This window comes from Tenrec ecaudatus, chromosome 17, assembly GCF_050624435.1.
Source record: "Tenrec ecaudatus isolate mTenEca1 chromosome 17, mTenEca1.hap1, whole genome shotgun sequence".
Taxonomy (NCBI): Eukaryota; Metazoa; Chordata; class Mammalia; order Afrosoricida; family Tenrecidae; genus Tenrec; species Tenrec ecaudatus.
In genome coordinates, this window is record NC_134546.1 from 47,614,565 (window position 1) to 47,629,248 (window position 14,684).

Sequence of the window (14,684 nt, forward strand, 5' to 3'; positions counted from 1 at the left end):
ATAAAAAGGGAAAAATCTACCATGACAATATCAGTCAACATCAGCCACTTCGAGGCAAATAACATAACGAGAGGCCAGAATGGGCACTATATAATGATTAAAGGACAATAGACTAGAAACATATAATTTTAATAAACATTCACACCCAATAATGATCCTCAAAATTCATTGAACAAATTCTAACAGTTGAAAACACAAATACATAGCTTGACAAGAGTAGGAGACTTCAACACACAACCTTCAAGGAAAGACATATAACTAGGAAGATACTCACTAAAGAAACTCCGGTTGCTAGGGATCATCGTAATCATAATTATACTGTATAAAACTTGATACTTGCGGTCAGTTGACCTCTCTGAAATTCTTCTAGGTCTAAGTATTTCTTGATAGTTCCATGACAAAAATGTCTTCCTTGGCCTTTTAAATATTCACAGTAGTCTTTTCTTTCTTATTCAGGGTCTGTATTTTTTATTATTTTATCCTTACCACTTTATTTTGTTTCTGTTTTTTATTGTTTCTGTTGGGTTTTCCAGGTTGTGAAGCATAGGAGTAGTCGCATAGACATAAGAACTGACGCAAGGGTTTACAGAGGAAGTGGGGGTGGAGGGGCAAACAATGTCTGTGGGAGCAGGGAGGGAGCACTAAAACGGATGGTGATTATGCAACTCATCTTAAAAGTGATTTGACTGTAGGAAATAGTGTTCTAAAATTATTTTTAAGTATATGTATCAATATATTAAAATAATAATTCTATGCCATAGATAATAATACTATCGAGGGAATTGAATTATGCCCCAGGGCAATGATAGGTAATGGTTTATATCATAAAATGACAGTGAGACTGCTAAAGGGAAATAGAGCTGTACATAATCCATAGACAAGTGAATGGATTCTGGGCTCCCACTTAATTCTAGGTCCAACCCAATAATAATTACTTCTTATGATATGGCCCTGATTGATACTCGCTCTCATGAAGAGATCACTGAAGATACAGGTGCTACAGAAAAGTGTGGTGAAAATATCAAATCATGACTGGCTATCAAAAAGAATAGTGTTTGGGATCTTAAAGTTTTGTATTCAAACAAGCAGCCATCTAAGTGAGGTATCAACTAATCCCACATAAAAGAAGCAAACCAGCCTGAGCAATCCAAAAATGGCAAATATCAAAACCCAAATATTATGGAGAGAAAGGTATCCAGGAGGATAGTGAGAACCAAAGTGCATCTTCAGAGTACCTATGTGGCCTCTGCCAGTTGCCTTCTGAACACAGTTTAGGGACTTAACTAACCTTGCTATCTGACAGAGATTATTGTAGATTTGATTATGGTAAATGGAATTACAGTGTAATATGATACCTGGTCATTTGATCTCCCTCTTGACCCATTTTTTGATTGAACAGTATAAAACTAAAAATCAACAATAGAAAAGGAACAATTAGACAAACACATGGACATACTTCTTAAAATGACTGCGTAATAATGAATAAGGGATTTTTTAAAATTATTTGAAACAAACAATATTGATGACGTACCCAACCTTTTAGAACACGGCAAAAGCAGTTTTCAGAGGGCCATTTATAGTAATCAGTGCACAAATGCCAATAAGAGGAGAAATTCAACAAATAGAACAAGGGCAACAACATAAACCCTTCAATAACAGAAGAAAAGAAACCATAAAGATTTGAGCAGAAATAAACTAGAAAGGAGACAAGCAATAAAAATATCAATAACACAAGAAGTTGTTCTTTGAAAAGATTAACAATCTTGACAAACTGCTGGCAAACTGTTAAGGGAAAGGAAGAGAAGATGCAAACATCTAGAATGAGAGAAGAAAAGGGAGACATCACAACAGAGCTAAATAAACTAAAAGGAATAATAACACACTACTACAAAAGACTGTACTCCGGCAAGTTTGATAAGCTAGAAGAAATATAGATAGATAGATAGATAGATAGATAGATAGATAGATAGATAGATAGATAGATAGATAGATAGATAAAGAAATACACCATATACCCAAAGTGATGCAGATGCATGTAGAAAACCTGAAAAGAACCATATCAAAGGAATAAAGAGAGAAGCTTATCAAGAAACTTCCTAACAAGCTGAGCTCAAGACCAGATGGGCTCACAGGGATTTCTACCAAGTATTCAGGGAAGATCTGTCACTGATACTACCCAGATTATTCCAGAATAGAGAAATGGAGAGCAAACTCCCAAACCTGGCTTCTATGAAGCAAGCATAACCCTGATACTAAAGCCAAGCAAAGCCCCTGCAAAGACAGAAGAAGACTACCGACTTATATCCCTCATGAACTTAGTTCTTCCGTGTACATTGCAGCACAGTTCACAATAACAAGAAGCTGGAAACAGCCAAATGCCCATCAATAGAAGAATGGGTAAAGAAATGCCATACAATGGAACACTATGCATCCATAAAAAACAGCAATGAAACCATGAAACAGCTGCTGACATGATGGACCCAGAAACCATTGTGCTGAATGAAATTGTCAATCACAAAAGGACAAATGCTGAATGAGTTCACTACTATAAGGACAGACACCAATACGAGGGCAGATTTCTGCTCTCAAGCCATGTAACTTAATCTAGTCACCCAAGCAATAAGGTAGAAAGCCTGCCTAGTGCCATGAACCATATATTACCCCTTTAAGATGTATATCTTAAGTTAAAAACCATTTCAACATAGGAGACTTCATCTCAGGTTGGTCAGAGTTTCATGATGTGGGGAGAAGAAAAATAGCATTCAGTTGTTGCCATTCAACATTGTGCTATGGTCCTCCCAGTCAACAGACACTCCTATGAGACTGATAAGTGAACCTTAGTGGAAATGCAAGTCAAGACCGGGCACGTGAGGCATGTATGTGTTGGAGAAGGAGATTACACTTTTATTGGTGGGTAAACTGGGTGGACCAACTTTCTGTCCATAAAAAACGCTTAATAATATTTATATAGAATGCAAGGGGAGATATACTCCTTTTCCCATGTTCCTAATTGGACACTTTTGACCTAATTTCTACCCAGCCTTTGGTAACTAGGCCATGTTCTATAGACTACTGGGACTTTAGACTGTTCTTTGGAGGTGTACAGCATCCTTCATAGACCATACAATAAGACATCCAGATGGAAGCCCCACTAAGAAAACTGGGCTTTACCTCAAACCCATCTTTGGGAGATTTAAGTAGCTGCCATACTCCATTGGGTTGAAACTTGAGGTTGAACTTCCCTTGTGTGAGAAGAATCACATGACAGCTACCCCAAGGAGATGGAATTAGTGTTTTTTTGACTTGGTTCAGGCATTTTGCTTTAAGGGAGCCCAATAAATGGTGGCTCCAGCCTACTATATATTTATTATTTTAATGCTCCCCTGAAGATGTATGGTTCTGCCTTAGTGAGTTGAAAGGTTTGCCCTATCACCAACCCCTCTTGGTCATTTAAATAGTGTCCAATCACATAATCTGTACAAGTCAACAATTCCTATATCACGGTCAGAAAAGCCAACCTATACACATATAATTTTCTTCTCTCAACAGTGTTTTAAATTCTATATCATTGGCTAAATTAATGATATTATCAATAGAAATAATTTTTGCCACAGGGGGATGATTTATAATATTATCTATTGTAAAATGATAATGATGTCTTTAAAATGAATCTAAGACATATATAAATCATTTATATACAAATGGATTTGGGGCTCTCATTTAATGCTTCCCTTAATGTAAAACAATTAGATATTATGATCTGACCCAACTAAATATTCACCCTCATGAAGTGATCACTGAAGATATGGGTGCTATAGCAAAGCAGAGTGAAGAAACCAGATGGTGCCCAGCTCTCCGAAAATTAGAATCTGTGTTCTTAAAGGTTTTTCTTAAAAGAACCAGCCATCTATGAGAGGCATCAACTAAGTCCACATGGAAGAAGCACACCAGCCTGTGTGATCCAAGGATTGTATATAATAAAATCCAAATCTAAAGGAGGGAAAGTATCAGAATGACACAAAAAGCTGAAGAAAACCAAAGTATTCTATGGAATATTATCAAAGGAAACAACATATGTTTGATAAATATCCCAGACTCAGAACTCAAGATGGGTTGAAGACTTAAATATAAACCCCAGAATTATAAAGACCATTGATGAAAAACTAGGAAAAAATTAAGGGTCCTAAAACAAGGTATTAACACACTACAGAAAATTATACAGAATATCCATACTGTAGAAGACAAATAGATGATTAGGACCCTAAAAAAAGGCTATATTATACACATCAAAGATTTCATCAAATGAATTAAAGGAGAAGCCACACATAGGGAAATGATAAATCAGGTAAAATGACTAATTTCAAAATCTATAGAAAACTACAATATCTTAATAGAAAAATGCAAATAACCCAATGAAAATGGTCACAAGATATGAAGAAACAATTTACTAGAAATGACACCAACTATATGAAGAAATATTCAAGTTCATTAGCAATAAGAGAAATACAAATTAAAACAATAATGAGATACCACCTCACACTGACACTTTTTGCAAAATTAAAAAATAAAATAATGCTCAAGAGAATGTCGAAATTAGAATGCTTATACATTGTTGGTAGGACTGTCAAATTGTGCAACTACTATGGAGACCAATAGGGGACTTACTTAATTAAATGCAAATACAATTATCAATGATCCTACATCCCACTATGTTAGGTTTTACAGTAAACAATACAACACAAACAGACATATGCACACCTATGTATATTGCAGCAAACCTATGTTTATAATAGCAAAAAGGTGGAAACACTAAAAGAGCTGATTATCAAAGAGTGTATAAACAAACTCTGGTACATTCATACAAAGAAATTAATGTTATGCATCAATAAAAACAATGACTACTCTTAGACACAGAAAGACAAGAACAAATGCTTACTTAGAACATTATGCTTACTTAGAAAAGTTAGTAAAACTCAGAGACAAAGATTAATGACATCATTCTCGTAAGAAAAACAGAATAAAAGTGGATTTTACACTAAAGGGTAAGACTGTGAAGTCAGCGAGGAGAAAAGACAGAACTGTGGAGAGAAGGAGTGAGGGAGGAGGGAAAGGAAAGGAAAAAGAGAGAAAGAAACACATTTATGGGGACATTAAAGAAATACTATATTTTATTTGCTTGTACGGTCTGTGCATCTAACTACATACAATATGTATTTCTTTGACAATCAAAATAAGCAAACAAATAAGTAAATGAAGTTAAAGTTTTCAGAGAGTGAAGGCTTCCTTCCCCCTTGGGCCTACACAGCACTCCGAATGGCTACAAAAGAGGAAAAGCAAATCCTACGTGAACGTGGATTCGTTAGTGACATACAAGTTCAGTTCAGACATATGGGAAAAGTCAATATTGCAACTCGAGGCTTAATTTTTTCTTCAATTCTTTCAGTTTAAGATATGCTGACCATGTACAAACAGAACAAGAGAATAGTGTGTGGTTGACAATCAAGAAAGTGTGCATCACGGTCATATACTCTCCTCAAACTTATTCAAACTGTTTGCTGAGCAAATCATCAGAGAAGCTGACTTATATGAAGAAGACCAGAGCATTGGGCTTGGAAGAAGGCTTATTAACAACTTTCAATATACAAATGTCACACCTTGCTTGCTGAAGTTGAGAAGAACTTGAAACACTTGTTCATGAAGAGCGAGGATTGGAGCCTTCAGTATGGATTTACAACTCAAGACAAAGACCAAAATCTTCACACCTGGACCAGTAGGTAACATCCTGATCAATGGAGAAAAGGCTGAAGTTGCCAAGGATTTTATCTTACTTGGATCCACAATCAATACTCATGGAAGCAACAGTCAAAAGATGAAAAAATGCTCTGTATTATATAAATCTGCCCAAGACCTCTTTAAAGTGTTAAACAGCAAAAAATGTTACTTTGAGGATTAAGGTGCGCTTGATCCAAGCCACGGTATTTTCAATGGCTTTGCATGCATGTGAAAGTTGGACATTGAATAAGGAAGACCAAAGAAGAATTGATGAGTTTGCAATTCAAACTCAAGTGCTGTAGAAAAAAAATTGAAAATACCATGGACTGTCAAAAGGACACATAAATCTGTCTTGTAAGAAATGTAAAGCCAGAATGCTCCTTAGAGGCTAGGATGGTGAGACTTCATCTCACATACTTAGGACACGTCAAGCAAGAAGAATGTCATGCTTGGTAAAGTAGAGGTATAGGGAGAAAAGGGCCATCGACAAGGTGGATTGACACAGGGGCTGTAACAATGGGCTCAAGCATCAGAGCAATTGTAAGCCTGACACAAGAGTGGGCAGGGTTTTATTCTGTTGTACACAAGGTCACTGCGAATACAGAACGGACTCAGTGGTGCCTATGAGCAACCCCTGAAGGACAGAAGACCCTCCCATCGTGAGGCTAAAAGGAATACTCTTGGATGCAAATAGTAACTTAGATATCAGTTAGATATACGTCCAGAAAATAGAAGTGGAATTTTGGCTAAAAATGTATGTCCACTTGTAATTTTGATAGCATTACCAAAACTTCTAGTTCAAATTGTACCAGCTTTCACTCCCATCAGCAATGCAGGGGAGCATCTATTTCTCCATTTCACCAACAGACAGGTAACCAAACTTCTGCTTTTTCCAATGAGATGTTGTATTAGTCTGGATACTTTAGAGAAACAAATACACAGAAACTCATGTATAAGAGAGAGTTTTATATAAAGGTTAAGTGTGCATCAAGAAAACATCCCAACCCAGTGCTGCCCAAGCCCACAAGTCCAACATTAACCCATATGTCCAACACCAGTCTACAACGTCCTCCTCCATCTCACAAAGCAGATGCAACGACGCTGACTTCAACAGCCTTTGCCCATTTTTATGTTAGCTTGTTTATCCATTTCTAGGAGCCCTTTTTGTATTAGAAAGATTAGCACTTAGTCGATGGTAGGAGTTTAAAATATGCTTTCTTATGTGTTTCTTCACACTTGGCAATGGCTTTTATGTCCAGAAGTTTGTAAACTTTAATTATTAAATATATTGTCTTTCTTTGTTCTGGATTTTGAGGCATAATTAGGAAGGTTTCCCAACGCATACCTGGGGATGCAATTTTTCTGTATTTACCTTTCATTCTTTTATGTTCTCTTTTCCCATGACATATTTCATCTCATTGGAATTCATCCTGGTATCTGGGTGAACCACAGGACCAATTCTAATTATTTTTTAGAATACCACCCATTTTCTAGGCACCATTTATTAAGTAGTACATAGATTTTTTGGTAGATTTGAGGCAGTACTTTTATCATATACTCACTTCCTAGTTGAGTTTTATTTTTGGATCTTCTATCCTATTCTATTGTTTAGTCTGGTCATGTGACTGCATTACACTGATTTAATTACAGATATATTTGGAAAAATAATCTATTACCATTGGGAATGAAAGTCAGTGCTATACCTTCATAGCCCAGAACTGATCACAATCACCACATAGTTCTCCATGGGAGCTTTTGGTGTCTACGAGGGGGAGCCTAATGACGTCCCATTTTGTGAGGTCCATCAGTCTGCCAACTTTTGTAGCTGGACATTGCTCACATATTCAGTTACATCTAAATTATTTATAAATAAAATGATTTGGGTCTATTTTACAGAAGAAAGATGATACAGTTTTATATTTCAAATGAAAGATTTCCAAGCTCTGTAATTAAAGACAAGGCCTTTGCTTTTTAGGCAGGGATTACAAATTATGCTGCTTGCGATTCATCTAAAAAGCTTAGTAGATATTCTTAAATTTTGACAAGCTCCAATTTACAAAATTAGGTATAAAATATCAGAGCAGAGAACAATGTGTTCCAGGTTCTTTAGGTCACTAACTAATATTGAAGGTTACCTTTTAAAAAATCTAACTATACCGTAAAATTTTTCCTCAAACTGACATAGGTTACAAATAGATGTATTTATCATTTTACACAGGTTATAATAGGAATTCTTCTCCCCCCTACCATCTTATTTTTGGAATTCCGCACCCATGATGACTTCTCATATCAAACCTCCAGAGAAAACGAAGATGGCAAAGAGAAGGAGGAGGAGAACATGGTTGGTGAGGCCAGTGGTCATAGAAGTAGCAACTTGCTCTCACTTCCAAAATTGTTGTAGTTTCTCTCAGCACAAATGTGAAAACCTCGACGACTGGGGGATATTACTATGATTCTGTATTTTAAAGGGGTCTGTCTATGAGGTACTGTGTATGCCTTGTTTATCAGCCTGTTGCGTTCCCCTGTGCTTTCTCTTCCAGGGTCCATACGCAGATGCTGGTTCACGCAAGGGGGATGAGGAGAATGAGCAGCAAAAACACAGAAGTATTCCCATCGGAACCAAGATCTGTGCATTCTACAACGCGCCCATTGTCAAGTTCTGGTTTTACACAGTAATGCACCCTCACTAGCATTTGCCATTGATCCTGGGTTGATTTGGTTTGTTTTTTTAATTCTTCAATATGCTGAAATGAAGGGAAAATAAAGAGGGCTTTTGAAATTTGATTAAAATGAATTATGAAACAAAACTGAGACTTTAAGTAAAGTTGGATTAGCTATCCGTGTGTGTAGTATACGTGGGAATAGGAACCCTAGTGGTGCGGTGGTTAAACATTCAGCTGTTTACCAATGGTGAATGATTCAAACCCATCCCCATCCAGCAGGAGAAAAACGTGGCAGTTTTCTTCTGAAAAGATTTATAGCTGAGACAACCCTAAGGGCAGTGTCATGATGGGTTGGAATCAACTTGACAGCAGTGGTTTTGTATCTTTTGGTATACGAAGGAGCTTCAAAAAGTTCAGGGATAGTGGAATTAAAAGACAATGGAAAATAAACTAAATTTAAAAAGAGATACTGGTTGGAAACTGATTGTGGTAGTGATTGTACAATTCTGCTTGACGTGATTGAACTATGGAATGATATGATATAGGTATTAGCTCCCAATTAGTAATTTTTTTAAATAATGAAAATATATAAATACACAGGGGGGAAAGAGATAGTGGTATTTTCCCCACAAATTCTTTTTGTATTTTAACCTTTTTAAAGCCCCCTTGTATGTAGAAATATGCCATCCTATCCCCAAATACATCATTTCACAAAGCAAATTAGCTGCCAAATCTGGTGCAGGAGAAGCCACTGCCACACAGTCTCTTCTGCTTAGAGTCAGATGAGTGTCTAACCTGGGTTCAGCCTATAAGTTAGGTGCCTGGTGCCACTAAGCATAAAGCATCCCTGGTGCCCCAAGGTGCCATCTGCAGAGTTTTGCCACTCCCAGCTCCCACTCCTCTCCTTCATCTATTGTCCAGTTGATAGTTTGAGACCAGGCTGCTCACTTCCATCGCCTCCTGCTACCTAGTCAAATGGAACCCCAGTATGCATTACCAAATACCACTTAGAGTTGTCTTCTCTTTCAGATCTCGTACTTGGGCTACCTCCTGCTATTTAATTATATCATCCTGGTGCGGATGGACCGCTGGCCCTCACTTCAGGAGTGGGTTGTTATTTCCTACATTGTGAGCCTGGCTCTAGAGAAAATTCGAGAGGTAAGGACTGCCAACTCTGCGGAGCCCAGTAATCACTGGCTATAAATTAGATACAACTTAAACATCATACATCTTATACATCATAAACATATTGTTGTGCAACTTTTATTTAGAGAAGCATGATCCCAAGTTTATTCCATTCAGTTGCTCAAAATTGGAATGTCTCTGTTTGCAGGTGGAATTATAAGCTATAGAAAAGTAAGACATAAGGAAAAGTGAATGATGGTTAGTGACAAAAGAGGTCTAAATATGGAGAAACACTGCCAGGAACCTGAGATGTACCAAACTCACTTCCATTGAGTCAGTTCTGACTCATAGTGACCCTATAGCACAAGATAGAACTGCCCCTGTGGGTTTCCCAATAGAATTCTTTGTGGGAATAGAAAACCCCGTCTTTCTCCCTTGGAGCAGCTGATGGTTTCAAACTGCTGACTTTGCTGTTAGCAGCCCAATGAATAACCATTATGCCACCTGAGTTCCTCCTAAATACTACAACTGGGTGCAAATTTGGGCTCAATTTTGTGAAAACTAAAACTAGAAACAGAGGTGTAGGAGATGAAATGTTTTCTGTACATAAAAATCTGAATCAACTATTGCTGGTGTGGCTCCTCGATCTGTGAAGAGGAATCTGTTGCAAATGATTTATTGAACGCTCTCAGAAGAGCCACGTAGGAGAAGGAGAAGAAAGAGTACAAGAGAGGTGAGGGACGCTCTCAGGTGGAATCTGGCCCCCACCTAGTCCTGCAGGGAGCTGTAAGTGTATTGGACAACATAGACTCTGTTTCCCCTCCAGGTAAGCATGTGGGATTTTGTTTTCCTCCTCCATCAGTCATGGGGACCAACCCAGTGTCATCAAGTCAATTCCCACTAACACCAACCCTTCAAAGGAAAGTAGCTCCGCCCAGTAGGTTCCAAGTCTGTAATCTTTACAGAAGCCAGCTGCCTCATCGTTATCCTACAGAATGGCTGAGGGGTTCACATCACCAACCTTTCAGTTGCCAGCCCAATGCTTAGCACACTGCACCATGAGCAACCGCTCTCATTTCTCAAGGGCAAATCCCCTGAGAAGGTGGCGGTGTGTGCCTAGTTTCCGTGCCGCAATAGATGGGAATAGGCGTGTGCACCCAGGGAAAGATCCCCAGGAGGTCTGGATAGGGAACCAAAGCACCTGGGCAAAGAGAATAAACATTTTCAACTAAGTGCTGAAAAACAACACGCACTAATACATGATTCCTTACGTTACAGAAGGTTTTTAATTAAATTGTAAATCAGGCAATCTGCAGGTAGCAGAGAGAATAGGAGAGAGAAATTTTCCTTTCTAATATAATCCACAAATTTTACCTCAGAAGATTAGCTTATAAAAAGCAATATTTTATATAAGAAAAAAACTAATTGAAAAAACAAATGGCACCTTAGAAATTCTTTCTTTGGCTGATATAGACCCAACGCCATTGTTTTGTATTTATTACTGAACCTTTCACAGAACTGAAAAATGTGAGTGCAAACCCCTTCCAGTAAAGGGAATTTAATGTGAAGAGTGTCTAGTGATGAAGAGTGTCTAATTGGAGCCTGAAAATTGGAGCCTGAGGACAAATTGTTTGCCCGTGGCTACTACACAGCAATTGGCAGTTCAAATCCACTCGGAATTGCCTTGAAGGAAACACCTGGTTATCGACTTCTGTAAAATTGCAGCCAAGAAAACCCCACAGAGCCCAGCTCTTTCCTGAAACACCTGGGGTTGCGTTGCGTTGAAATCCACTTGATGACAATGGGTTTTAGTGAGATTCTGACGAACTGAAAGAGCACCAGACCCAAAGTTTCATAGCTCATAATGGTTACTACTACTTTTTCATCTCTAGTTGAGTTTTATTGAAGGTCTGCAGTTGTTATAACTAGGAATTTCCAATGAATCCCCGTGCATCGTGATCCCTGTGAAAGGTCAGCCACATAGTCCACTAGTGTTCTTTACTCCAGAAGCCCAACCCCAGTCGAGAAACAGCAGCCATCAGCCAGTGTACACTCACTGGTTGTTGAAATGATGGATTCCTTCCGTGTTGGCTGGCAAAGAGCCACCGCTTGTCCCACCCCATAGCCCCTAGGACCTATTTCCTGGGGAATCTCCTGGCACCGCAACAGGTCCTCAGTCCTACTCCAAAACTATACATGAGTTCGCTGGAGTCAGGCCGAGCATGCCCTGGTGTCAGGAGGTAGGTACTCCAGGAGTATGTAATATGCTCCGTCTAGTCATTTTCATTGTGCCTTTCGCAAATGATTGGATGGGACCATTCAAATAAGGTGTATATAGCCTATGATGTTAGAGTTATGTTTCAACTTGACTATGCTATGATTCCCAGATGGTATCACTGTCTTCCATTTGGGGATATGATATAATTATCCTACATTTTGTGATAACTTAAAAATTCTGTAGTTATGAATTTATTTGGAAATGAGTAGTCTGTCGTGTTATGAAGGCGCAATTAGGATGGGCTATAGCTTTAGTTCCATCACGTGCACATGGCTAAATGTTGAAAAACAACATTACTAGCTAATACATGATTGAATACACTAATATACTTGTCTATTAGTTTGTTGTACTGTGATGGTGTGCTAGTGTGTGTGGTAGATATATAATTGTCAGTTTGAGGATTAAGAGTGTAGGGGTGGAGTCTAGCTTGTCAATCAGATCATAGCCAATGAGGCCTCTATGTGGGCATGGCCTTCTCCTGAGAATTCTGGGAAATCCAGTACTTCCTACTTGGAGGCGGGACACACGTCTCTCTCTCTGCCACTGCCTGGGAGACATTGCAGCTGAAAAAACACATGGAACTACACGAGTATCCTAAGTTGGAAAAGCCACATGGACCTACCCTGATACAAACAGACCTCTGAAGCCAGAGAAGCCATGCAGAGACCCCTGCCAGTGCTGAGATGCTTACAATGCCACCGATCTAAAGACTTTCTACCCACTGGCTTGTGATCGTCCTATATTCAGCATCTTTGCATGTGTTTTGTGAGTCTGAAGAGGACTTTATAGATTTGGATCGGACACATGGGCTAGTATCGGACTTATGGACTTGGACTGGACTGGGTTGGGATGCTTTCTCGATGTTCAATTGCTCTTGTACATAAATCTCTTTCTTATACACATATGTGTATCCATGGTTTGTTTCTCCAGTCTACCCAGACTAACACAGTGTGTTGCTGTGATGCTAGACGGTATGTAACTGGTATTTCAGGTACCAGAAGAGGGTCACCCAACGTGAACAGGTTTCAGCAGAGCTTCCAGACCAAGAAAAGACAAGGAAGAAGAAATCAGCTGCCCACTTTTGAGGAAGTAGCTGCTGAAAACCATATGCATGACATCAAAACACTGTCAGATATTGAAGGCCTCGTGAATGGAAGCAGAACATTGTCAGAGATCGTACCAGGGAGTTGGAGGGCACTTGAAATGTGACTGAGAAGCAAATGCTTTCTCAGAGTGGACTTGACCATAGTACTTGACCATGGTGATGTGAGTCAGGTAAAGTCTATAGAAGTGGAGACCTCAGGGTCTTCCCTTGCTGATGGAGTATGACTCAATGTACGGATAAACAGGTGCAGAAATCTGCTAATGATCAAGATTTGGAATGTGAGAAATATGCATCTAAAAAAATTGGAAGCCATCAAAAATGAAATGGACTGCAGAAAGATTGAGATCCTAGGCATTAGTGATCTGAAATGGACTGGTATAGGCCATTTTGAATCAGAAAACAATATAATTTATTATGTTAAGAATGACACACACACAATCAAGAGAAAGGCATTGTCAAAAAGATGATAGCAAAATCAATCCTGAAGTACAATGCTGTCTGTGATGCATTGGTAATTATTAGTGATTGGAATGCAAATGTTGGAAACAAAGAGGAAAGAACACCAGTTGGAAAATATGGCCTTAGTGATAGAAATGAAGCTTGCTATTACATGATAGAATTTTTCAAGACCAACAACTTGTTCATAGCAAATATCAAGACAAAAGGGATCACTCACATGGACTTCTCCAGATGGAATACACAGAACTCAAATTGACAACACATGTGAGGAAAGATGGAGAAGCTCAAAACTAGTAGCTAAAATAAGTCATGGGGTGACTATAGAACAAACTGTCATCTGTAAGTTAATATGTCAGTTCAGGTTAAAGGTGAAGAAAATTAAAACAAGTCCACAGAGGCCATAATACAACCTTAAGTATATCCTACCTAAATTTCAAGAACATCTCAAAATGATATTTGCTGCATTGAATACTAACGACAGAAGACCTAATAAACTATGGGAGTTGTGTTAGTCTGGTTAGATTAGAGAAGCAACTTCATGGACACTCATGTGTGTATAAGAGAGAACTTTATATCAAAGAGCAATTGTACAGCCCAGTCCAGATCAAGTCCATAAGTCCAATATTAGCCCATATGTCAATACTGGTCCATAAATTCCTCTTTAGAATCACGCAGCCATGCAATGATACCAAATGCAGAAAGATCACAGGCCAGTGGGTGGAAAGTCTTGTGGATTCACTGGTGAGGGAAAGCATCTCAGAGCTGGTGTGAGTCTCCACGTGGCTCCTCCAGCTCGATGACTCTAGCTCAATCAGTATGTCTCCATGTGGCTTGTCAACAGGAATGCTTTGCAGAAAGTCTCTGTGTATCCCTCCTCCTGTGAGCTATTTATATCCATAGTGCCTCCAAATGAGGTCATCAAGCTGCAAATTGATTGACAGGCTAAACTCCACCCCTTCGCAGGTTGACAGAAGAATAATAACCGACACAGGAGTACATCAAGAATATCATTCTTGTATACTTGCACAATCAAGATCTTTCAATACATAAAATCCAAGATATATAAACCCCTCAGAAACAGTAATGGGAGTAACGATTCCCTGAGAGCATGGGAAGATAGTGGGGTACGGGGACTAATAGCAATGATGAATGTATAACCCCACTCAAAGAGAATGAACATGAGAATTTTAAGTGAATGGATATATTGAAGGGTGTAAGATATGGTGAAAATAAGAATAATAAAATATATTAAGAGCCCATGGGGATGATAGGAAGAGGAGGG

General features: G+C 38.6%; 1 protein-coding gene across 1 annotated transcript in view; it reads left to right on the forward strand.

Moving 5' to 3' along the window:
* TRPM1 (transient receptor potential cation channel subfamily M member 1) overlaps positions 1 to 14,684 on the forward strand; it is a 99,636-nt gene that overhangs the window by 44,167 nt on the left and 40,785 nt on the right. Inside the window, 3 exon segments of the mRNA XM_075535357.1 lie at positions 7,991 to 8,113; positions 8,313 to 8,444; positions 9,465 to 9,593. Coding sequence (XP_075391472.1) covers positions 7,991 to 8,113; positions 8,313 to 8,444; positions 9,465 to 9,593 — 384 coding nt within the window.